At 38.7% G+C, this 25331-nt stretch overlaps 1 protein-coding gene across 4 annotated transcripts in view; it reads right to left on the reverse strand.

Annotated features, from left to right (window-relative positions):
• Window positions 1-25331, reverse strand: part of KLF12 (KLF transcription factor 12) — a 424918-nt gene that overhangs the window by 10740 nt on the left and 388847 nt on the right. For all 4 annotated transcript variants that reach the window (XM_055336030.1, XM_055336031.1, XM_055336032.1 and 1 more), the window contains one exon: window positions 17313-17470. In XM_055336030.1, coding sequence (XP_055192005.1) covers window positions 17313-17470 — 158 coding nt within the window. The remainder of the gene's footprint in view (window positions 1-17312; window positions 17471-25331) is intronic.

Genomic DNA, 25331 nt, shown 5'->3' on the forward strand with positions numbered 1-25331 from the left:
TGGCTCTCATTCAGAATGGATGCCCTGTCCCCATGCAACCCCACAAAAAGTGATCTCTCCTTCTGTTCCTTCCATCCAATAGTCAACAACTGGCTTCCTGGCCACACACAGTCTTTGGTGAAAAGGCCCTAAGACAACGAAGGGAGCTTTTTGCAGATTCCTATGCATAGAGGGGCAGGGTGCGTACTGTTAACTCCACTTTACAGATGAGAAAACTGAGACTCAATGTAGTAAAGTAACTTGCCCAATGTCAGAAAAAAAGATTTATTTGGCTCCAAATCCAGTGCTTTTCACTATGCTACGGTGGAACGTATGATTCTTTTCCCATGTAAACTTTGTCACATCTTCAAAGTTGGTTCTACTTTCTCAGGTACGCCCAAATCACGCATTTCTTATTTCTATTATATCATCTATCGCAATATATCATGACAATTTTATTCAGATGCCTTTCTCCTCTACTCGTTTCTGAATTTGTGGAGGGCAAGGACTATGCCTCTACCGTTTCAGTATCCTTGGAGCCTAGAATAAGTATCAAACAAATGCTTGTATGAATCAGCAAAACTGCCACACACATACGCACAGAACCACTAAGCCGTGTGAGAGTACAAGTGATGCCTACATGGGAGAATTAGCCTGAACTGGACCCAACAATTTTCATTCAACTCTGAAATAAATGCTATCTATATGGGTCCTTTTGGGATCAAGTGACCCTTTCAGAAGTGAGTGAATAGCACAGACCAGTTAAATCTAGAAATGTTGATGTGCTCATTGTGGGCCACAGAAAGCTCCAGGTTACTCTGAAAGGGCTCCTTTCAAGTAGAAGCCTTCTGAGTAGATTAACCCAAAACCTCAACCTTTGACTCATTCCAGATATCCTACGGAGATGAAAATCTTCAATTGCAGGTATCTATTGACCCAAGTTGAACAGAAATTTAAAAAAACAAAACCCAGCTTAAAATGATGGAGTGTCTCCTACCTAGTATATCAGTGGCAACTGTTAACATGCCTTTATTTACATGTCCTCCCTATGTGTTTGTGAAATTTATGTCATGTGTAAAGATTCTAACAAGCTGAGCTTGATATAAATCATGTCTTCGAAAACTCATCCATCTTTGGGGCACTGAGCTCAGCAGGTAGACACTTAGCCACCAAGAGGCATCTCCTGGCTCTCTATGTCACTCTAGAACCAGCTACAGAGAGTGTAAGGCCTAGGAAGGAAAGAATACCAGGTTTTCTTAATTGAAGGATGGGTGTGGAGGTGTCAAATGTGTATGACTCTCCTTGCCATTCCAGACAGAGTGAGAGGAAGGGGACACATAGCTGGGATGAGCCTGGAAAGTAAGTAGAGGCCTGGGGGAGACAAGAGCTTCTAGTCTTATCTTGGGAAGGATGTTAAAGGTTTGAATGGCCCACCACTGGGACAGTTTATGGTTCTGGGTGCTCTCCGGATTTCCTTGTACACCCAGAGTAGGCACTTACTACTCTCTGATTTCTTCCTCACTATTACAATAATAGTCTTACTGTTACTTTCATTTTGGCTGTTTAATAATGGCATTTATGTCCATTCTACCTGAAAATCCATAGCACAGAGTGGCTCTTCTAGGCTAAAGCAAGTCTGTGGCCTGGTTTTTGTATAACCTTTGAACTTGGAGTGGTTTTTATACTTGGTATGTGGTTGAAAGACAATATCAAGAGGACAATTTCAAGGCATGTGAAAATTACACAAAATTCACATTTTAGTGCCCATAAATATGTTTTTGTTGGAACACAGATGTACATATTGTTTATGGCTGTCATACAGTGATGGCATAATTGAGCACCATAATAGGGAACGTATGGCTAGTGATGCCTAGAAATTTTCTATCTGGCTCTTTACAGAAAGTTTACCAACCCTTGATGTATGGGAGGCACCCGAGCTTTTTGCAGGCTTGCTGATTATGTTAACTTATTGAACTGGAGTCCATAATGCATGCTGTTAATTCGGGATGGGTGGGTGAGGGAATATTTTGGCTATAGAATAATAGCTTATTCTCTACTTAGGACCCGAACTAAAATTCTTTTTTTTTTTTTTTAAGATTTTTATTTATTTATTCATGAGAGACACACACACACAGAGAGGCAGAGACACAGGCAGAGGGAGAAGCAGGCTCCATGCAGGGAGCCCAACATGGGACTCGACCCCAGGACTCCAGGATCATGCCCTGGGCTGAAGGCAGGCGCTAAACTGCTGAGCCACCCAGGGATTCCCCCCAACTAAAATTCTAACAGTAATATACACACTTGGTATTTCATGTCAACTGCTTTAAATCGAGAGTTCTGGATTGAGTAACTCTCTGAAAAGGCTCACTCAATCCAATCTGCGTTTTAGAAATAGTTTTAGGATCTTTTCTGCTCATTAAAAATTGAAGAAGGTCTTCCCTATGAGAGTGAGTCACAGTGATGGAGGCTCCTACCAAGCCCTTTCAATACAGTTGTGTTACAAGGTCACTCCGACCCATGATGAGTGACTCTTCTACTGAGTCTGGAAGGAAGGCATAGGGAGGGAAGTAGTTTAGCAGTGTGGAATCATTTCTAATATGAATATTTTAGGGGGTGGGGCACAGGGAAAGCAGAACTGATGGTAAGGATTTCTGTGAGCTCACAAAGGTGGAGCAGGAAAACTTAGTGCAAAAATCAGAGAAGTATTCTGTGAGGTGGAATCAAGCACAATAAGCAATCATGAAAGACAAGGCCAGGTGAAATGGTTCATGTGAAGTGGGTCAAAAGGCACAAACTTCTAGTTACAGAAAAACCAAGTCGTGGGGATCTAATGGAATAGCAGGGTAACAATGTATTATATATTTGAAAGTTGCTCAGAGTAGATTATAATGAAAAATTCTCATCACACACACAAAATCATCTGTATCTGTGTTGACAGATATTAACTACACTTACTGTAGTGATCATTTCACAACATATACAAATACTGAATCACGTTGTACTCCCAAAACTGATTTAATGTACTATGTCTCGATAAAGAAAAATAAAGATGAGGCAAAATATAAGAGGCAGACATGTACGTCCCTATTCTTGAATAAAATCAATGAAAATGATAAACAGGCTACCAGGGGCTAGGTGATGAATGAAGGCATATAATGAAGAATGCAAACCTTTTCCAGTAGGGAGCCAGGAGGGAGAAAGCATATCAGAAAATAGTAAACTGAATTGTCTGAGTGATAAGTCAATTTTCCTCAAAGATTTCTTATAAAAGGTATACTTTCTTTTTAATATCCAGGAAAACTTAAGCATATTCCTTGCCCCTATTGCCTCATTCATAAAACTGGAGTTTGGCTATTCTCTCTCCATGCTTAAAAAAAAGAAGAAGAAAAAAGAAAATGGTACCTTCAAATCTCTCTTCAAAACTAGAGGCTGAACTACTGGGAGCAGGGGAGGAGATGGCCACTCTGACCAGGCAGAGAGCTGACTTCTGCCCTTTGCTTAAGAGAGATCTAGGTTTAGATTATACCTGCCTACTGCCTGGCATTTTATTAAAAATAAAATAAGATCAATAAATGCTCTTTTTGGACCAGTCAAGTTCTAGAAGTGGATAAAAGAACAATTTAGTGGCTACTGCACTGTATTAAACTGTACATTGTATCTTATGCTTGTGCTTTAAAGCAATTTAAAGGCTACAATCTTATAAACAAATTAGGGTAACAGAAACTTCCTGATGTGAGTAAAAACTTATTAAAATGATAAATGCGTTTGTATGATTGATTGCAGTATGCATAAATGAGCCCTGAAAGGATGCAGAGGACAAAAATCTTTCTTCCATCTGTCTTCTTTCCTTTAAAATCTTCCTAGAAAATAAAAAAAAAAAAACAAAACTAAATTTAATGTTAAGAGATCAGTGTGGTAGGTACCGAATGGTAAGTGCATTTTCCAAGACAATTTCTGTATGGAAAGAATTGGCTTGGATGATGAAAGGAGTCAGGCAACTCACAGGGTCTGTGCTTCTACTGCACATAGCAGCTGTGCATCAGGCTGAATGATGGTGACAGTAAACATGATTTCCAGTAATTTCTTCAGGAACTGTGAATTGTCCTTCACTCATTTGAATTAGATTTCTGCAACTGTGTTATTCAGAAACTGTTTTCCCTAGAAATAAGCTAAAAATAAGAATAGCATTCCCACCTTCTTCCTTCCTTTTGTCTAATTCGCAAGTACCCTTAGAATCCCTAGTGGCAAAATCTTTGAAAGCGTAGTTAATAGTTTTCAAAATAACTGGAAGTTTTGACTCCACCATCAGGTCATCTTTGATTCTTGTTTCCTCTACTAATCCCGTGAAATAATGAAATGATAGAAAATGGTATCATACATATCTTTACCATTAAGTTTTAGTAGATGATTTTTCTTTGCTAAATCGAGATATTAAGTTGTTAGTGTCTATGAAAAACTGAAGGACATAATCCGGCTAATTAATTGGTAGCTTAATCCGACACCATACCTTGGGGAGCAGTTTACTAACTTGTAGATCTTCAGTTTTGAAGCATGAAGTTCTCCATGTCCCATGACAAATCCAAGCCATTTCCACACTTTGTGTTTTAAAAAAAAAAAAAAGTATCTGGCCATTTTTGAGCACAATCTGTCCTGCTCTGTTCTTTAAAAAACCTGGACTAAGCTATGAGAACCTCTGAAAAAGGAAAATGTTAACCAAAACTAATAGCAAGAGTTTCTATTTTTTAAAGTGGAACAGTCCTATAAAGATGAAAAAGAGAAAAAAAAAAAGAACAAATGAGGTCTGTTAAGTTTTGTTACAAAATACTCTTTAACTCCACTTTTGGGGTTCAAGTTAAGTATAATTTTTTATGCATAATTGCCTCTGTGGGGGGTGTATGAGTGCGTGTGCATGTGTATTCACAGGCATTATTTGAACAGAAGTCTAATTAAGTGTCCTGAGAAAATGAAACTCGTGTCAGGGTTTTTTTTCTTGCAACAGTCAACAAACTGATTTATGATGAGAACCCCTGTCTCCTTCAATCTTGGTTAAAGAAAAGGATTAAGAGTCACTAAATGCATTTCCATGACATTTACCCAGCAGAAGCATAATAAAGTCTAAAGAAAACACCAGGTATTGAATGGATTCCCAAAACCCACGAAACAAAAATAACTTTTTCAGGTACCTCCCATCTTACCATCTGAAATGCTGAAAGGTAAATGTGTACTGAGACAAAAGACAGGTTGCCCTTTCATATTAAAATGACGTGTGAGCAATACACAGAAGAGGAATGTGCAGTTTGTAAAAGTCTGGGTCAAACAAAACAGCCATGTTCTCACATCAGCTTTTCTCTAATATTTTCTCAAGCAACTGAAAAGGAACACCTTTTGCAACAGGAAGCACAGGCAATTTTTTTTTTTCCAGTTCAGAAGTGCATTTCTGAAATGCGTCCCTGTTTCACTTTTTTTATAAAGTTACTGGGCCCCAGACGCTGACAAATGAGCTTCATTACACTCAAGGCTCAACATATTTGCTGTGACAATCTGTTTCACTTGAGGAATGGTATTTGCATATGGGGGGGGTGGGGGGGGAACCAGAATCAAGATTCCTATCTTGTCCTCTGGTTTCTGTTCCATTAGTTCATAAAAGTTCACACAATTTTAGATCAGGGAGGAAATCGGGTACTTTTAAAAGGAGGAAACAGAAAACTAGAGCTGAGGTTACAAAGCACCTGACTTGTCCTCAGGGTGGACCAGGCTGCTTTCTGTCTTGGTGGTGTTAAGGTGGCATAAAATAGTGAAGGCTTTGAAATCAGGCAGGAAGCCTGGTCAAAGGCTGGCTCCGTCATCGATCTGCAATTAGGTCTCAGGATGGGAGTATTCGGCTCTCTGAAGCACTGTTTCCCCACCTGTCAAATGGACACACTGTTCCTATGCTTGTGAAACTAAGAAGTACACATGGCACATGCTTGAGAAATGAGAGATGCTTAATAAAAGACTATTTAATTTTATACTTATGAAATTTAAGATTTTTCTGGGTTTTTCCCCCTAAGAAATATAAGTTAAAAATAGATCCTATTTGCTATTAAAAAAAAAATTAAAGGATTTGTGGTAACTGGATGCAAATCTTGATCTTGATTTTCTTAACATTTTAAGTTTAAAATTATTTTATAGGCCAAACAGAACAACGTAGTATTTTATAATTTGACAAGATCAAGTCAATCAAACACATAATCAATATGTTATTAGTCTCCACCCCCACTGAATTGTCTGGGCTAAATTAACTGTCTTTTTCATTATGTGTAAATGAGACCAAGTGGATTTGTTCTTTCTTCCCCATGCAATTCCATAGTGGATATTTTTAATAAAAACAATATTTGCCAAAGCAGATACACTTTCCGTGCACCATGCTTTGTTCTAAGAGCTTTACGGATGTGAATTTTACCAACTTCCTAATGAAGTGGTTGCAGTAACTAACCCCACTTAACCCAGACTTGGCATTCTGTAGAGGTGGGATTTGAATCCCGGGAGTCTGACACCAGAGCTCTCATTTGAACCTCTCCTCTGCCTTGCCTCCTGATACGTTAAGTCACTGCTTTAACAAACCAGGATATCTGGTCAGAGCTGGATAAACAGGCTGAAAGTGTGAATTAGGACTTATAGGACAGACAACGTGTTAACACAGAGACTAGCCTTTCTCATGTGGAAATCAAGTATAAACGAACTAAAATATCCTATAACAAAAACATACTTAACTGAAAGCAAAAAGTTCAAGGTCTAAGGGTAATACTTTATTTGGCTCTTCTGAGTTTATATTTCCATGTAGTGACAATATTTATTTTCCGATGTTTCTGGTTATATTTTCCTTTCGGTTTCTTTTGCAGAGACTTCTTCCTTTACCTGTCACCTAGATGTCTACTAGGATTTTGACTCTGACTTCTTCTCACCTGCATATGTTCTCCTTGGCTCCCCTGGCTTTCACCACAACTTGTCAGGAAAAGATTCCTAAGAAGCTACACCTCAGCCTTTCTCCTAGGGGCATTATGGAGAGATCTACCATGGAAGTGGCAGTCCAAAAGCAATCTCAACATGACCAAAACTGTACTTAGCATCTACCTAAACAAGACAAGTTTCTGCTTCTGTTTTGTTATCTGGAAAAAAGGCAATCCCACCTCCTGAGGTATCAAGTTATAAACTTCCCTGGTTGGGGGGGTCTTCACCGTCACTCTCTGCTTGCCCCAACCTGATGATTACACCTGCCAGTTCTGCCTTCCAAATATCTGTCCAGTTTATCCCCCCAATGGTAGGCGGTCTGTCTTTAGCTTCTTGCCACCTTCCACCAATACCAATTTTGAATGGTTCTGTTTCTCTGTCTTATGTGCTACCCCTTCCAATTCCGTCTGGGCTATACTAGAGGGAAACTTTCTCAAGGACAATCTGATCATGTTGCTCCTTGGTACCCTGGACATATCCAAATTAAACTGTCATCACACCCTACTATGATTGCTGGTTTTCCTGTCTACCCACCCCACTCAGCAGTTCTGTAGAGGATGGCTTTGAGCTTTCTTTATCCCTATATCCCCAGGGCCTACACAGCTCAGTGCTAATAAATGCTTGTTGGTTCAATGAATGACACTACTTAAATTCAAAAACCTCATGTTCTTTTAAAAATATAACATGCAACAGTCAATTTAAGAGTAATCTAGGGGCTGGGGCACCTGGTTGGCTCGGACAGTAGAGCTTGTGATTCTTGATCTTGGGGTCATGGGTTCAAATCCCATGTTGGGTGTAGAGCTTACTGAAAAAAAAGAAGGGCTTCCGGGTGGCTCAGTCAGTTAAGCCTCCAATTCTTGGTTTCAGCTCAAGCCATGATCCCAGGGTCGTGAGATCGAGACTCCATTGGGCTCTGTGCTCACTGAAGAGTATGCTTGAGATCTTCTCTTTCCCTCTGCCCTTCCCCCTGCTTGTGCTATCTCTTTCTCTGTAACATAAATAAAATCTTAAAAAAAAAGTAATCTATTTTGTGAGGCAGAGTCCATCTATCTCTAGCATTCTATCCATTCTACTACCTTTTCAATTCTAATTAATTAGAGTATGTATTTTTGAAAGGAAAAATAAATTTGGGAGGTTTTATTTAAAATGAGTGCCACTTAAAGGTCTGGTCTGTAAACAAATTATCTCATTTTAAGCCTTTAAAATTAGTAATATGACATGTGATTGAGTCTTCTATTTTGCTGCTCAAATGAGGATTAATTGTGTTAATCTTTAAAACGATATATTTATTTTATAATTCTGTTTATTCTTAGTTATGGAGATTTTAATTGAACTATCTTAAGCATAATAAACATTATTTTTAAATATGTTCTTTAGGAGTATATATATTTTCTGCAAAGATACAACTCCTCATTATCATTAATAATTTCATTAAACAGGATGCCTGGGTGGCTCAGCGGTTGAGTGTCTGCTTTCAGCTCAGGGCATGACCCGGAGTCCCAGGATCAAGTCCCACATTGGGCTCCCTGCATGGAGCCTGCTTCTCCCTCTGCCTATGTCTCTGCCTCTCTCTCTCTGTCTCTCATGAATAAATAAAATCTTTTTAAAAATAATAATTTCATTAGACAATAAATTTTATATTAGCATCAGTTAATTTTGCCATTCAGGATAGGATGACCAAAACTCAAAATCTAGGGGCACCTGGGTGGCTCAGTGGTTGAGTGTCTACCTTTGGCTCAGGGTGTGATCCTTGGGGTCCTGGGATTGAGTCTTCCATCAGGCTCCCTGCAGGGAGCCTGCTTCTTCCTCTGCCTTTGTCTCTGCCTCTCTGTCTGTGTCTCTCATGAATAAATAAATAAAATCTTTTTTTTTTTTTAAAGAAACTCACAAGCTAGTCATTCTTTGATAGAACATGAGAAAGTACAAAGGCTGAGGATATTATTACCCCATTCCTGCTTACAATACAATTTTGATTAGTACATGGATAAAATAAACACAGGGCATGGTCGTAAGATGCCCTAGTATTTTTAACTTTTCACTGTCATTACTGATTTGTGTGCTGACACAAAAAGAATTAAGAAGCAAAACTCATTTAGTAACTTATTTATTTAACTGAGGCAATAATTGGTGGCTGCTTTAAAAGCCATTACTTTTCTAAATACATGAAAAAGATGAATTTATTTTTAAAACAAATTAAATAAGGTAATGCTTTTTTTAGAGGGGGAGAACATGTGCATATGTGTGGTGGGGGAGGGGCAAAAGGAGGGGGAGGGGCAGAGAGAGAGAGACAGAAATAAAGAGAGAGAGAGAAAGAATATCTTAAGCAGGTTCCATGCCCAGCATGGCGTCTGACATGGGGCTCAATCTTACAACCCTGAGATCATGACCTGAGCCAAAACCACCTGAGCCAAAACCATGACTAAACCACCCAGGCATGCCAAAATAAGGTTAACACTTTTAAAACCAAATCAAACAAAATATGTACAGCATTGGTACCTGTGTTCAGATAATTGTAATTCTTAGACTCGACATGGTTCCATATAATAGTTCTCTAGGACAGGTTAAAGTAACTCCTCCATAAATGAAAACAAGTGCAACACTTTCGTAGCACTTGGTTGTTGATCCAGATTACTGAGGTTCCTTTTTAGAAATGGCAATTTGATGCTTGTTCTCAGGGGTAGGTGATGTTCACCACCTGCAGTCAGGGCCAATCACCCCTTCTGGGCTGCTACAGCAACTCATGTCAAGCTCACTTGTGGCTTTCCTATCATGCTGCCCAAGGTGGATGCTTGTGGACATGGCTGACTCCACCACCACACTTAGAACTCCTCACCGTCTTCATCTTCACAGCAGACCCATTACTATGCAGAGAGCTGTGCACTGAACAAGCACTCAAGAGCTGCCTATTTAATTATTAATGCTTCTGGTCCTTGTCTTCTCACGGGCTTTCTAACAAAGTAAAATTTTAATAGACTCGGAAGAAAGACCAGTTCATATTAATGAAAAGCTTTAAAAATAGACTATTTAAAGTCACTTGTTATCTTATTACTTCAAAGTACTCGAATGACTGTCACTAAACAGGTAGGAACTGCTGGCTCCACACGCATAGGAATGTGGCTCTGGTAGAGAGGAGGCTGGCGGGTTATTAGCAAACCCATCGGGACCGGGACCGGGTATAGTGACAATAGGACAGGATCTAAAGAAACTGGAGTTTGAATCCCAGCTCCACAGCTTGTCCACTATAGGTAAGTGGGTAAGTGTTCTAACCTTTCAGGGAATTTACGGATGTGATTAAGATATGTAAAGCGCTAATAGAGCTGAGCACCATGCCCAGGATCTGACAGGTCCTCAGGAAATGTCTGCTCTCTCTCACCTGTGGTCTCCACATCTGTTCACAGCTTACTTGAACCACACGTACCATCTTCAAAGCTTCCCTCTTCCCTACCCTCATGTCCCGTCAGATGGAAGACCCTTTTGTATCTGCTGGGGCAATGTTTCCCACAGACTTCCCTTTGTGTTGTGACATGGAAATGCCCAAAGGCTCTAGGGCCAGGGAGGATTCATTCCACCTGCCTCTACCTCTAGGGAAGGAGGGTAGTCAGACAGTCTGCTTAACAAACCAGGGGATGCTTAGACAGTTTTGAAAAATTAATAGAGTGTCTAAAAAAGCAGAAGAAAGGAGGCGCCTTAGGCAGGCCATTACGGGTCGGGGGTGGGGGGGAACCGTGAATGAGCTCCATATAGTTGAGCACATTCGGAGATTCATTCATTTGTATGACTGAGGAAAGAGGGGAATCAGGATAGGGTCAGCAAATGAAGTTTAATAGATTAACAGGAGTCAGATGAGAGGGCCTTATGCCCAGAGTATGAAGGTGTCTCCAAATCCCCTGGCCGTAATAGATCGTTCCCACTGTGTTGTTCAGTCATTTTGCTTCTACCTTTATTATAGGGCTTTGCACGTGTGGCCTTTGTCATGACTCTTCATATGACTCTTACCTAGTACATTTATGGACCTGTCCATTGAAGATGGGGGCTCTGCCTCTTTCTGCCTTCTTCAAGAAAAAAATCCGTAATGCCTCAGACACAGAAAATGCTCAATAAGTATCTGTCTCATTAAATCTGTCTACAGGGACCCCTGAGTGGCGCAGCGGTTTGGCGCCTGCCTTTGGCCCAGGGCGCGATCCTGGAGACCCGGGATCGAATCCCATGTCGTGCTCCCGGTGCATGGAGCCTGCTTCTCCCTCTGCCTGTGTCTCTGCCTCTCTCTCTCTCTCTCTGTGACTATCATAAATAAATTAAAAAAAAATCTGTCTACACATGAGTTTTTCCAAGTGAAAAACTATGATTTACTAAGTATTTTAAATATATTCCTTATAAGACTATTTATATCATCCTTTGATGATAAACAGGACTTATTAAACAAGTTAGATTTCATTCAACTTTTTCTGAATTACAAAAAATTAAAATTAGTAGGGTCTCAAGTACAGAAATGATGTGATTATGGCTGCTTGTGATGAGTATACACTAAATGATCCACACTTTTTTTTTTTTGCCTTGAACCTCCTGGTCACATTAACAACATATACCTCTGTCGATATTCATATGCACATAATTTCAATTCAATGAATAATTACTGAGTTCCTGAGATGTGCGAGTCACCATATTTACTGGGGATATAAAACTGATGCCCCCTGTCATAATTACGCAACAATGTGCTACACATTTATGTTCAAAGATAAAAATGAAACAGAAAACCTGAGAGTCACAGACTGAAGTAGGTTGTCTAAGTTTGCCAACCAGCTGGGGGCCAAGGACAGATTCAAACTTTCGTCTGCTGACTTCAACTTCTATTTCTATTACGGTTTTCTATTTCTCAGCAAGTACCAATATGCTCATACTTATGAGTGGTTTGGCCAAGACTTACCAACAACTTGCTGGGAGAGGATTTTTACCTGAAAAATGTTGGTTTGTTCTTAAGTGATTAATTATCTTGGCATCACTAAGCCCTATGCTTTATCTAACAACAAATCTAGATAGCGGGACATAGAGCTTTATACGAAGGAGTTATTTAATTAATGAAGACAGATGTGGAAGTATAAGCAGCACCCCATTACCTGATCAAGCAACTACAAGACCTATGAAGAAAAGGCCACTAATATGCATGGCTGTCCCAGAACTCACGAGTTTCTTTGTAGGAATATCATCAAACCATTTCAGAATCTCACCCAGTTAAACAAGATGTCAAATAGGAAGCAAGAAATGTAGGAATAGCAGTGAAAAATGAGGCAAGTAAAAAGACTGAAAAAGCATGGAATCTGCAAGCATTTAGGATAGATGTGTGTGTCTGAATGTGTGTGCATGTGTGCATATATGCGTGTTCCTAATGCCTCATTATCTAATATTAATTACAGCACGGTATTAATTACAAAAGCATCATTCCTCAAGGGAAGAGCTAAGTAATACATCATTTCCTTCATTTGTAAAAGGGCACATTTTAGAGACTTAAATCACAGCTGGTTAATAATTTTAAAGTATCCATGAGTTAACTTCTTTGACGTGTAAAATTCAGATAGGAATTACTTTTGATAAAGCCAGATAGATAAGAAATGTGGTTGCTTTATAGTTACTAACTCCTAAAATTTAGGCATACAGATTTCATATGAATTAAAATGAATACTAGACAACACTGACTAAATAAGCCTCACAGATTTATTAGAGAATAGGATATCAAGTTGGAATATAAAATATTCCCAGATTCATTTGAAACTGAGTATTTTTATATGTTAAAATTACTCTTTTAAAAATACGGTTTTAAAGTTATATTTTCTTTTCTTTGTTCACCATTAAATTGCAATATTTTGCAGGACACTGATAATTATGTCATGTCCCACATGCCACCAGAAGGTTCTAGTTGACTTTCAGACCCTCTCAGATGAGACCCAACATCTGGGTCTAGTGCACCATCTAGTGGCTAAAAGAATCACTGATGTCTGAACGTTAATTAACTTGCTTGTTCCGCATTTTTAGAAAATACTGGGACATATATTTTTTAGAAAATAAGAGAATTGTAAACAGCCATAGCAGATTCCTAAGACTATTTCCTTCTAAAATTTATATTTAAACCATTTAATGAGCAATAAAATTCTCAAAATGAGGGAAATTCATAGTACATGATAGTTAATGCGTAACAAAGGTTTAAATGACCATTAATTATGCCACATTCATTTAAACACACTGTACACTGCTTCATGGAGAGAAGACACAATTTATACCAGTGAATAGGAAAAATGTACCTGCTGACAACCATGTGTACAGGATTGCTGAGATATATTTTTTTCCTCCTTTTTACCTCGCCTTAAACAATTTACCACAGGCAACTGTTAGTAAAGGCAGTTGAAAGTGTTCAGTCAAATCTTTATGTTATTATCTAAACTGCATGGTCTTGGTCATGACAATACACTTAAATTATTTTTAAATTTAAAAAGGCACTCTTTAGCATTTCTCTTTAAATTGCTAGTATCTAGGAAATGTTCCTCTTTTTCACTTCTACAAATGTGTTTAATTTACTGTGTAAGTTCTAAATAGATGACTGATCACGTACTAATAAAACACAAAAGATCAAGTGTTAAAGATAAAGTTAACGTGACTTTATCAAAGAAAATTTCTTACTGCTACTTGCTCAATTCCCATAGCGTGCGTACTTCTCATAAGTCATCTGCTATAATCCCAAGCTCTACATTCACTGTTATTGGTCACACACAAATAACTTACTCAATGTGCCTGAAGCAAAGGTAAGACTAAGATACTTATTAAAAGCAAAGCAAGCCAACCCCAATCCCTATACAACATGTGTTGATTTCATTTTGAACACAAAGTTGAGAAATCTTGAATTATAAATCAGAAACACGTAAAGGCTCACTTTGAACTAGTGGTAGCAAATCAACCCAAATTCATTCTTTCTTTTTAAAAGGGCTATTATTTGATAACCTAGTAGGCCATGTTTAAAGAGTAAATATCTCTCTGCTAAGTGGATGAGTGGATCTGGCATGTCTTGGTTTGGAGCAGGAATTTCAACAAGGACTTGCTGATGTTGATGTGAGATCAGGAAAGAGGGGCTGGAAATAGGGTCAGTTAGGTAGATTTTTAGCTACTGGTTAATGAATTAAGACTCAGTTGGATGGGAGTCCTTGGGATCAACATCTCAGGGCTTTTTCCTTAAACCTGTCCTACTTATTAACACCTGGCAAAAATGGAGATGCTGAAATAGAGAACTAAATGTGGGTGGGGAAAGGTTTCCAAGTCATCAACTTATTAGAAGAATGGGTCCAAGTCAATCAAATGGATGTAGAATAAGAATTTCCCAGACCTGAAAGAGCATGTGTAGCCCTCAGAACACCAACTCTGTCCTGTATCACCCACAGAAGATCATCCAGCTTGTGGTGAAATGTGTTCAAACAGAGGAAATACACTACCCCTGAGGGAGCCATCCCTGGAGAGACAGGTCCAATTATCAACACAACATTGGATGTTAAGGTTTAAAGGTAATCGGTTATAGGTACAAAAGATGGACAAGATGTAGATCTCAGCAGTCTTTGATTTGGATGACTTAATAGAGAATCCACTGCTAAAAGGCTTCCAACTTTCTTTTGCATTTTAAGAGATGTCCTTTAACATAACCTCTTCCCTCCATTTGTAGTGTGGAAACTTAGTAAGACACAGTGACATGTTGGGATATATCTAGAAAAACATGGCTAAGAGGGTATGTGACTTGGAGAAATGAAGATGCTTGTGGTTCATGATGGGTTTGTGAGCAGCACCGGGCCAGGAAGTGAAAATAAGAGCATGATAGCTGGAGCTATTCTATTCAACCAGAAGGTACTCTGAGCCAAACAATGCCATGAGAGGTGATTCAATACTGATGAGATGAGGACTCTGCCCTCAGAAATTTCACCCAACTTGTCTTGCTCTCTGCCACTTGCAAAAACATAAGCTCACTGCCGTGGGAACAACACTTGACCAGGAGACACCATTGCACAAATGGGATAATGACAGCTCCAACCACGGGTGTTGTGAGGATCAAATAAAACATAAGATGTGTGCATGTGCAGAAAACTGCGTCGCAGTGACTTGTTCTTCGTGAGAGATGACACCCAGGGGATTCCCGTAGTTAGGAAACAAAGGAGACTCTCTGGTGTAGAAGGTCCATGTGGACTCTAAGAGTCTATGATTTCATTTTATTAATAACCCAAGCTAATTAATTCTGCTTTAATATTCAAAGTTTATATTGCTTCAAATTATAATGCATACACCATGTCCCCCCTACTTTCATAGTATATGTTCACCCCTGTAAGATGCAACTTCTCAATGCCACAGAGTTAGATCCTTTACTAGTCCCTAATTAAGCTTTTTCCCCTCATCCACTGTTTATCACTTGGATAAATAGAACAGAGGTATCTGTGTACAACTGAGGCAAATCTGTATTTTGGAAGTTCAAGGAATAACTCAAAATATATGATGATTTACTGAAGAAAGGTCCTTCTTCTTTTTTTTTTTTTTTAAAGAAATGCTCCCATTGAAAGTCAGTAGTATGACCTGATCATACCAGCAACTGTGATTTCTGTTCATTATCTAATGACAGGATGGAACATGCTTATTTGACTTTCATGTTTTTATACTCATTCTTTGCCTCAGTGGCAAAGAAACTGATTCAAAAACAGAGCCTAAGAAATAGATGAAAACCTCTCCTGGGGAAGCTCAGAATGAATGGAGAAGCAAGAATCTGGAATTAAGTACAAAAAGGAAAAGGATTGGGAGAAGAGAGGAAAGATGAAGAGGTAGTTTGCAAAATATGTTGAATTATTAGAATTATTCAAAGTTATGTTATATAACATATATTATATGTTAGATGAGAAAAAGTAAACTCCAGATTCTACAATGTTTTCTGACTTTAGACAAGCCTCCTCCACCAGAACCTCATCACACACACACACACACACACACACACACACACACACACACAAATGATGCCTTGTCTCAATGTTTGGAGTCATGGACAGTTTCTGTAAAGCAGCTTTGGAAACCGTCTAATAACATGACTAAATAAATGGCAACAGATGCTGGCGTAAATGATTTTGCTACCTCAGCCGGGAAATGGTGTTCATAGTGTGGTTATTTTAATATGTTTGAGATGGCAATACTATTCAAAGCCCAACAGAAGCCTGTTACACTTGCAGTTTCTAGTTCAAGGCAGATGCTGGCATCCGATTCCTGTCAAGGAGAGTCATTGGATTCAGCTTGCTTGATCTGTGGCACATTGCTACCAGAACTTACCAGGCATGTGTATGAATAAATTTCCCTTCCCTATCTGATTCTGTGTCTTTGGGCTTTACACATTCTAGTCACTACTTTTCCTAGAAAAGGTAAGTGGGGCCTTCTTTCAACCTTTGGTATCTTCCCAGAGCCTTACCAGCCCCCCCGCCCCCCCCCCCCCACACACCCCAACGGGATCCAGAAGCCAAAGGAAGCCAGAGGATGCCGGCCAAGCAACACACAAGGGGCAGGACGGAAGGGGGTGCAGGGGGCTGAGAGTCACTAGGTTATTTCCTGGGTGGGTGGATGGATGTATGAGTGGATGTATGAGTACATGGATGGGGATATGGATGGATGGAGAGGTAGATGGATTGGGGAGGGTGTGGATAGGTGGAAGGTGACAAAGTCAGTAAATCATATGTGGTCACAATTTCTTTCTCTGTAAACTGAATATTAAAAATCCTCTCTCTGTATATAAAATGCCAGTAAAAAGTATATGGAACCATGTGAAAATATTTTTATACTCCTAACAGTGCTATATATGATGTATGTCAATTTTATTTTATTTTTTTGGTTTATTTGGTTATTTGGGGGAAGAGACTGAGGGGGGAGAAAACATGATCCAACTGATGTTTAAAATGCTAACTTTAAGAGGACCGAATGATTTTGTTCAGCTTATTCTTCATTGTGCTTTATGGACATTTTAAAATCTGCTAAACTAGACAATGGTGAAGTGGCAATACTGATTATGAAAAAGTCTAGATCACTGTATCATAGCATCATAAAGGTCCTTAACACACAGAGGACATACTTCATTGGTTGCTACGGTTCCCTAAAACTTAAGCCTTTGTTAAGGGAGAGAGGGGAACGCATTCCCCTCAGAAAGGAAGTAAACTTCAGATGACTATATAACGAGCAAGTCTAAAACGCCATTCCAGTGTACTCAGGACCCTGGAGTCAAGCAGTGGCCCCTTTGGGACTTTCAGTGACCCCCCTCCCCCGCCCCCCTTTCCCCTCGGTGAGAAGCCCTGTACCTGTATGTGTCCTTCGATGAGCCTTCAGGTGAGAACTTTTTGTGTATACTTTGTTGCATCCCTCAAAATCACATCTGTGGATACGCCGTTTTCTGGAGTCTGGGGATTCAGATCGTCTCTGGCGTCTTGTGCTCTCAATACTAAATGGTGAAATTGAACTGGAAAAAAAAGAAGTGGAGTTAAGTGGTGAGCAACACAGCCCTCTGTTTGCATTCTAGTGGCGTGCCACCTCAGCCTCACGCTCTGTAGCTTCATACAGACTCAAGGCCCCATGGCTGCACTGCCTGCTGTCACTTTCTTGAATGTAACTTCATTTCTCAATCTGGAAGGCAGGCAGCTTGGCCTATTTCTGATAAAACACTCCTCCAGAGAGAAAGCCACGCTTAAAACAACAAGACAAAAACGAAAACTAAATAAAAGCAGTGGTAGGTAAGTAGATCCTCCTTATCAAAAGAAACAATCTGGAACTTCTGAATGGCACTTACAGGGAATATTTTTGGAAGCCCTGCTACAGACAGACAAAATGAATGCATTTAGGAAATAACACGAGGGTCTGAACTGCACGTGACAGCATATAAAATCATGTAAAATCACAGGGTACATTTCAAAACAAGTGAGGTCAGGCTAAAAGAAATGACATCAGTACATCAATAACAATGACTCATGACAAGCTATTTCTGTTCAGTAAAATGCACTTGACATTTAACTTTTCCAGTTGGTGGTTTTTCATGGTGAGGAATAAAGTACATTGTATTTAAAGATTAGCTGTACCACCATTATGAGAAAAAGTTTTAACTATGAAATTTGGCCCTGACTTGCACGTTGTTTAATCTGCATGCCACAGTAGAAAAACAGGATTAGTTTGTAACGTCAGGTAATTGATTAACATGTACTTCTTCAAACCTTAATCTCTTTTGATTGAGGTAGAAATGAAGAATATGACTAATCGTTTTTAGTTACCCATGAAGTTCTATACTAACACATCACATCCATATTTCTACTGTAAAAAAAATATACCACTGTTCATATTAAGACATATTTTCTTTCAGTTTTTTTCATGTTTTGATGCTTTTCAGAATTAATTCTTATTAGTAAATTGCCTCTTTTAGAAAAAGAGAATGACTCTGAGCAAGAGTTCTTTGAAGAAAGCGAAGTTTAAGCTTCACTTAAGCAGATTACAGGTAAAGGTAAACGCCCACCCTTGTCTTTCATCCTCCTCCCAGGGAAAACTTCTGTCATCATTTGTCTTTAAATTCTTCAATTCTTTCAAATTATCCTTCCCTATACATACCCACAGTCATAGAAACTCATAATATTGTTTTGCTTTTTAAGAGACATATAAATATCATCATACTGTTCACATCGTTTTGCAAATTGCTCTATGCTTGCCTTTTATTCACTCAACATTAAGCATGTGAGATTATCCATGTTGATGCCAACACTGTCGTTTACTTGAAGTGCTATATAACTCATCTATTCTAAGAGGTTTTTTTTTCATATTTTAATGTTTCTAAAATCAGATGTTTCTTACAATTGATGGCTTGATGTAGTTTAACTGGCAAAATTTTTTTTATTAGTGGTACATAAAGGCATGGTGCATTTTAAAATATGTGGTATTTTAACTTGGATCGGGGGTTGGTAAACTTTTTCTGTAAAGGGCTAGATAGCAAATATTTTGCTTTGACTTTGAGAGTCATACAGTGTATGTTGTAACAAATCAACTCTGTGCTTATAGCATAAAAGTAGCCATAGACAATATGTAAACAAGGGAGTATGGCTCATATTCTAATAAAACTTCATTTACAAAACACTGAGTTGTATTTGAGTCCAATGGTTGATGCATGACTCTGATGAAACATGGGAGTAGTCCAGTGAATATCTATCCCAGAATTTTTGAGTCTATGTCCTAAGCAATTGACATTTATATTATTTCTAATACTTCACTGTAACATTGCTCCAGTGATTTTTTCTCAATGTTTCCTTCTATATGTGCCTTTTAAGTTTTCAATGCATCTTCTCACTTATACAAATAACAGATTCAGCAGCCAAATTTTTCTATTACCTAAGACAAAATATAAGTGGTGTTCATCGATGTGTGCCCTAAAGAGTTTTATGCAAGATATTTATTAGTAGAATGAAAGAAAATATGGGATGGCTAAGCCACTTTTTCCAGCCTTCCTATGTATCAATGTAGATTTGTGGTTTTCCACATAACTGACTCAGTTGTGGCAACTGGAGCCTATGGTGAAAAAGTCAAAATAGTGTGATTGGCATGCCCCATGAAAGAACAGCTTTGGTCGCTTCTGCAGGGGTATGCTCTAGCATACAGTGGGTTTCTTGTGAATAAAATTCTATGTGTGATGATAGGGCAACAGTGATTCATTTCTTGAATATCTAGTCATGAAAATAAATATGGATCTTGGCACTTGGGAACCTCAAAAATAGAAATTTCTGTGTCGTGATATGTTTGACATCTTTTAAGTCAAAAGAAAATGATATGGCTATCTGTTTCCTTCAAATTATAACTTAAAATCTATAATCAGAATGGTTTGTTTTGTATAGTACTTTCTACACACTAATAAGTGTAAATATAACTATGCATAATCACACACGTATATTGTTTTGCCTGTAGTTTATTTTAGCTATTTATCTTGTTATGTATTTGTGTATACAGAGAAAAGTAAAACATAAATCTGAAATTAAAACCAAGTAACTATTAGGCAAGTCTTTAGGGAACTAATGAGGTGAAGCTTCTCTACAGCCCATCAATCTTGGAACCATTTGGCAGATGGTTAAGGAAAGCAGAGGCCACAGAGTGGCAAGATACTACTTCACCGAGACTTCTGAGTTTACGTCAAAACAAAGACATGTTAGGTGGAAATAGGTGGAAAGACTTATAATGCTACAAAACTTCACACCCTGATTTGCCTCATTTTAAAGTAAAATGTTTTTGTTTTGTTTTTTACCTCCAAATACTTTACTGTTAATTTCTAAAGTAAAATGTTTTAGGGCATTTTGAAGAACTATCCCCTAAATTTATCTATGCAATAAAAAGAAAAATTTCTTTGAAAAAGGTATATACGACAAATAGCTTCATCCGGCAGAGCTGGCTTGGAAATGATATCCAATAGGTAATATTTCTTCCTGGCTTCCCTTTTAAAATGGGAGGCATCCTCAGAAGATGCTGAAGAACCTTTGGCCAGGCTGTGCCTTTCAGAACCACTTATTTGATCTCTTTGTAGAAACAAGAGATGTGGGGCTGAGGTGGACAGGGATCAAAAGAACAAAAGAACTTCAAACACAGGAAGATGAGGGCAGCCCTGGTGGCGCAGCGGTTTGGCGCTGCCTGCAGCCTGCGGTGTGATCCTGGAGGCCCGGGATTGAGTCCCACGTCGGGCTCCCTGCATGGAGCCTGCTTCTCCCTCACCCTCTGCCTGTGTCTCTGCCTCTCTCTCTCTGTGTCTATGAATGAATAAATAAAATCTTTAAAAAAAAAAAAAACACAGGAAGATGAGAGGACACTCCGGTTCCACACAGGGCTGCTGCTGTGCTGGGGTGCATGCATGAGCCCATAGATGGCAGACAGTGGAGGGGGAAGACAAACAAAGGTGGGGGTTTGGCCAAACCTAGGCCATGGCAGGAAATGTGACAGGCAAGGTACTGGTGCCAGGTAGCTCTAGAGCCCAGAACACGGTGAACATTCAAGAAATGTTTGCTAAATTGAATGAGTGAATGAATGGATGGATAGATGAGTGTATTAAGTCAGGTATTCCTAATTTTAATTTAATCAATTAACCCTCATTGGTTAATTAACCCTTACTAGGATTCTTCTATTTCAAGTCTTCAGATAATGGTCAATTTTTCACTCTTAACTCCCATTTCCCTAAATTTCATATTTTAAATACTATACACCAAGTGGCTACTGAAAGTCAGAGTCTGGGTAACCATTAAAATAACAGGTACCTAAGTACCTCAGTTCTTTGCCCTAAATTCAAGAGGACGGCATTCTAAGGCATTCCTTATAATTAAAATTCTCGGTGGAGGGCCACTGAGATCCCTCTGAACATGTTGGTATACTGGTGAATGAAATAAAAATCTCCCCTTTGGCCCCAATAAGCATCTACTGAACAGGCGAGGGTGAAGAATGATCTTGCTCTTGTCCTGTCCCACTCTGAGGCTCACAAGCACGGGCATCTAGTAACGGAACAGCTAACATGCTTCGGGTGTTTCTATTCTGCTCTTTCTATGCTTTCTGAGCCTGTACCCTCTGTTCAGAAGGCCATTCAGGTATTCCCAAATACACGCAAACTGGTTCTGTGCTTCAAAAGCTGGTTAAGATGGAAATGTGCAAAAACTATGGCTGTAGATGCCAGCATAGGATTCTTCCAATAATCCTTCATAATAAGCTTGGTATAATGAAAATGGTAGAGGTACAACAGGTGCCAGTGCGTTCCCAGAGACTGCACTAAAGGCAATCTGCACAGTTCAAAAGAACAATAACCAAAGGCCCACTCCCTTCCCCAGAAGGGTTAGACCATTTGGATTCGTGAATGAGCGCCTGAGGGGGCCTCACAGGCACTGCGTGGTAATAATTAGATCTAGAGAGAACAAATGAGTGAATCATGACTTCAGTTGCACAACAGTCCCACTTGGAATGGCAAGTTAAATTAGAATTAAACCCAGAGAGGCTCGAAAAGTCACATCCAGGAACAGCTCTATTTAAAGAAGGCAGCACATGGTTGCCATGAAAGAAATTAAGGGTAACTGTAATCAGCAGGTAATAAAAGGCCATTTGTCACATGTGACCTCAGTGTGATGAGATGCCCTTCACAGAAATTGAAGTTTCTATAGGTGTTTAAAAAAAAAAAAAAAAGCCAGGACATTTGTCTAAGGCTGAAAAGAGAAAGAGGACACACACATCCCAAAATTTAAAACAAGAGCATAAAACAATGGAATAAAATAGAAAGTGCTTTAGCAAGTTCACACACTGAGTCTCAACAGACCTCCAAGGAGCATGGCTGTGGGTAATATGGCAGCTGACATTTACAGAAGGCGGACCATGCACCAGGCTCAGGTCTAAATAAATGCTTTAAGTTCCAAAGCAACTCTGCAAGGTTGATATTAATAGTGCCTCTCACTTAAAGATGGGGACACTGAGGCAGAGAAGGTAAAAACTACACTAGGATTTGAACTCAAATGGGTGACCCTAGAACCCAATCTTATTTATTGCTTTCTATGGACTCAGGTAGACACAGGTAGTATCAACTAGCATAGGATACAATAGGATAATGCAACAACGTAATCTGTATCATTTAAATGTTCCCTGTAGCCCAATTATAGGGAAAAAAAACCACAGCACATAAAAACATTTTTAAACGTAGTCTGCTATAATAAGGCATAAATTTTTCTCTGGAGAATTTTAAGGTAAACTGCTTTATAAATACTGCCAGTAGAGGTATTCAGTATAATTACTATTAACCTACCTAAGAAAATACTTTCCTAAGTTGTTGTGAAAAAAATATTTATTGCCAGGAAAATGTTTTTAGAAGGCTGAGTTTGGCAGTGGTATGCGATTATGTCTCCCTTGACCACCGCAGCCACAGAACTAGTTTCTTTCCCTGCCGTTCCAGTTTATTTACAATTGTACCAAAAATGATTTGAGTTGGCTGCATGATAGAGTTACCTTAAGGGAAGAGGGGAACAGTCAGTTTTAAAAATATATTTTGTACTGTTTTCATAAGTTTATTTTCAAATTATTTTGAATAGGGCAGTAAATATTACTTACTAGAATTGTGACTTCGTTTCTGCCACAAAATGCGTGTAAGAACGAACCACTTCCTTGTTAGTAAATCAAACACTACACTGGGAATGAAATATTGAGGCCATAAGCCAGAAAAGAAGTTGATGAGACTTTCAGTTAACCAGGCATTACATAAATCTTGGTAATAGAGCTTCTGTTCACTTGGACAAGCCAGACTTTTTTTTTTTTTTTTTTTTTTTTTTTTTTTTTTTTGCAGGCTTTCTCTCAGCCAGTAGATGGCTCTCAGAAGCAGCAATCTTTGTATTTATCTTTCCATATGATAACAGATTTTGTCCAGCTGCTATCAAACCACATCGGTGTCTTTTCTATGATATCAATTGGGGAAAAGCTGCTATTTAGATACCCTCACTATCGAATTCCCAGAAGCTACATCCCAAGGCAGCACAGATTCACCAGCATGAAGTTCCTCTTTGACAGCGGCCTATGATTTCCTATGGAAAACTACTTTTGATAACAGATTGAAATCGTAAGATTAGCAGTTGCCAACCCTTCCAGAAGCTGTGACTAAGGCATTATACTACTTCACGTTCAAATCTGGATTCAATAAAAATAAATCCTTTTTCACAAAATGTGTAAATTAGGAGTAATACATTTGCTAAAATATGTCAACAAGCTCCATCTTAGCATATATTCAACTAGATTTTGGCACTTTTCTTTTCATATAAACAGAACATGTCCAAAATGTAGTTCTAATTATTGTTTTAGGTTTAATAAAGAAAATCTCCTACTAATTATAGATAAGTTTCTGAATGAGCTTTTTTGGGGATGGGTCTGTGGACGGACTCAATATATCACGGTTTTTACTTATACATGGCAGCTGTTACTAAGTGTTCATCACTTGCTAGACCATTAAAATACTCAAAACTGTTACAGGCTTATCTTTCTAGTCTTTTATTTTTTTTCTAGTCTTTTTTTGATTCACCATATTTTAGCAAATAAGTTTAAAAGCTGCAATAACAAAAGTCTTAAAGATAAAATGAAAAAAAAAAAGAACCATTAATGGCATTGGCTGTGATTGGTTTTATTTTCAAACTTAATGATAAATTTAGATTGCAAGGAGAGAGGAGCTTGTTTGCTAACAAAAGAGATCCATTTTCAATAAACAGTATCTATTCAAAATAGTTACTTTAGGCGAGCCGCCATATGCCTTGCAAATACTTTACCCTCATAAAAACAATTCATGATGTAGGTTGAAACAAGTTTGGATTTCTGAATCACACTGAATTACACTGGATACTGAGTGGAAGACACATAATGTACTGAAATATTCAGATGAACTTGTCACAGAATTTCTTTAGAAAACATCAGGGTTTAAATTATGTTTTACACCAGGAGTTGTAGCTGGATGGATCATTTGAATCTTACACTTACTAGGTTATTATTTTAATCTGAATTTAAGGCAGGTCCTGTCTTCCCCAGTTTGGCTGAGCTCTAGCACTCCCTATTGCCTTATAAGGGCAGCACTTTACGCTAATTTTACTGGTGTGGCTCTTGAGCCCATCTGACTTGGAGATCCCCTAGAAGGGTGCTAAATTAAAAAAAAAAAAAGTTCTAGTTATTTCATTAAAGATAAATGTTGAACTCCTCAAGAATGCAGATATGTCTTAGGCATGCCTCTCTTGAAGCTGGCATGCCAACAGAGGCTTGAAAGGGTGAAGGTAAAGAAAGGAAGGAAGGAGCTTGAGGAACACAGTCAACCCTTTGAAGAATTTACTTTAATGTGCAGACAATGGAGTCTCATCATAACACAGCCCTTTGGCAGAATTTTATATAAAGAAGTTAGTTTTTCTCTATCAGAAGCATCTTATTATAAAGATAGATTTACTAACAAGATAGCCCTAAGGATGTAGCCCAGGCAAGGGCAGTATATAAAACTCTGTGTTTTATTTTTTACTTTTTTTTGTTTTTAAAAGATTTTTATTTATTTATTTGAGGGAGGGTTGGTGAGCATAAGTGGAGGTGGGGGTTGGGGGAGAGGCAGAGGGAGAAGCAGGCTCCCTGCTCAGCTCCATCCCAGGGCCCTGAGATCATGACCTGAGAGCCAAAGGCAGACACTTAACTGACTGAGCCACCCAGGTGCCCCTAAAATGGTTTTAAATATTAAAACATATCTAAAATGTTTCAGATACATAGTTCTAGTGAGATACTGTAATGCAACCATAAATATACTTTTGAAGTGACCACCAAAACAGGCCTCC

Source organism: Nyctereutes procyonoides, unplaced genomic scaffold (assembly GCF_905146905.1).
Source record: "Nyctereutes procyonoides isolate TBG_1078 unplaced genomic scaffold, NYPRO_anot_genome, whole genome shotgun sequence".
Lineage (NCBI taxonomy): Eukaryota > Metazoa > Chordata > Mammalia > Carnivora > Canidae > Nyctereutes > Nyctereutes procyonoides.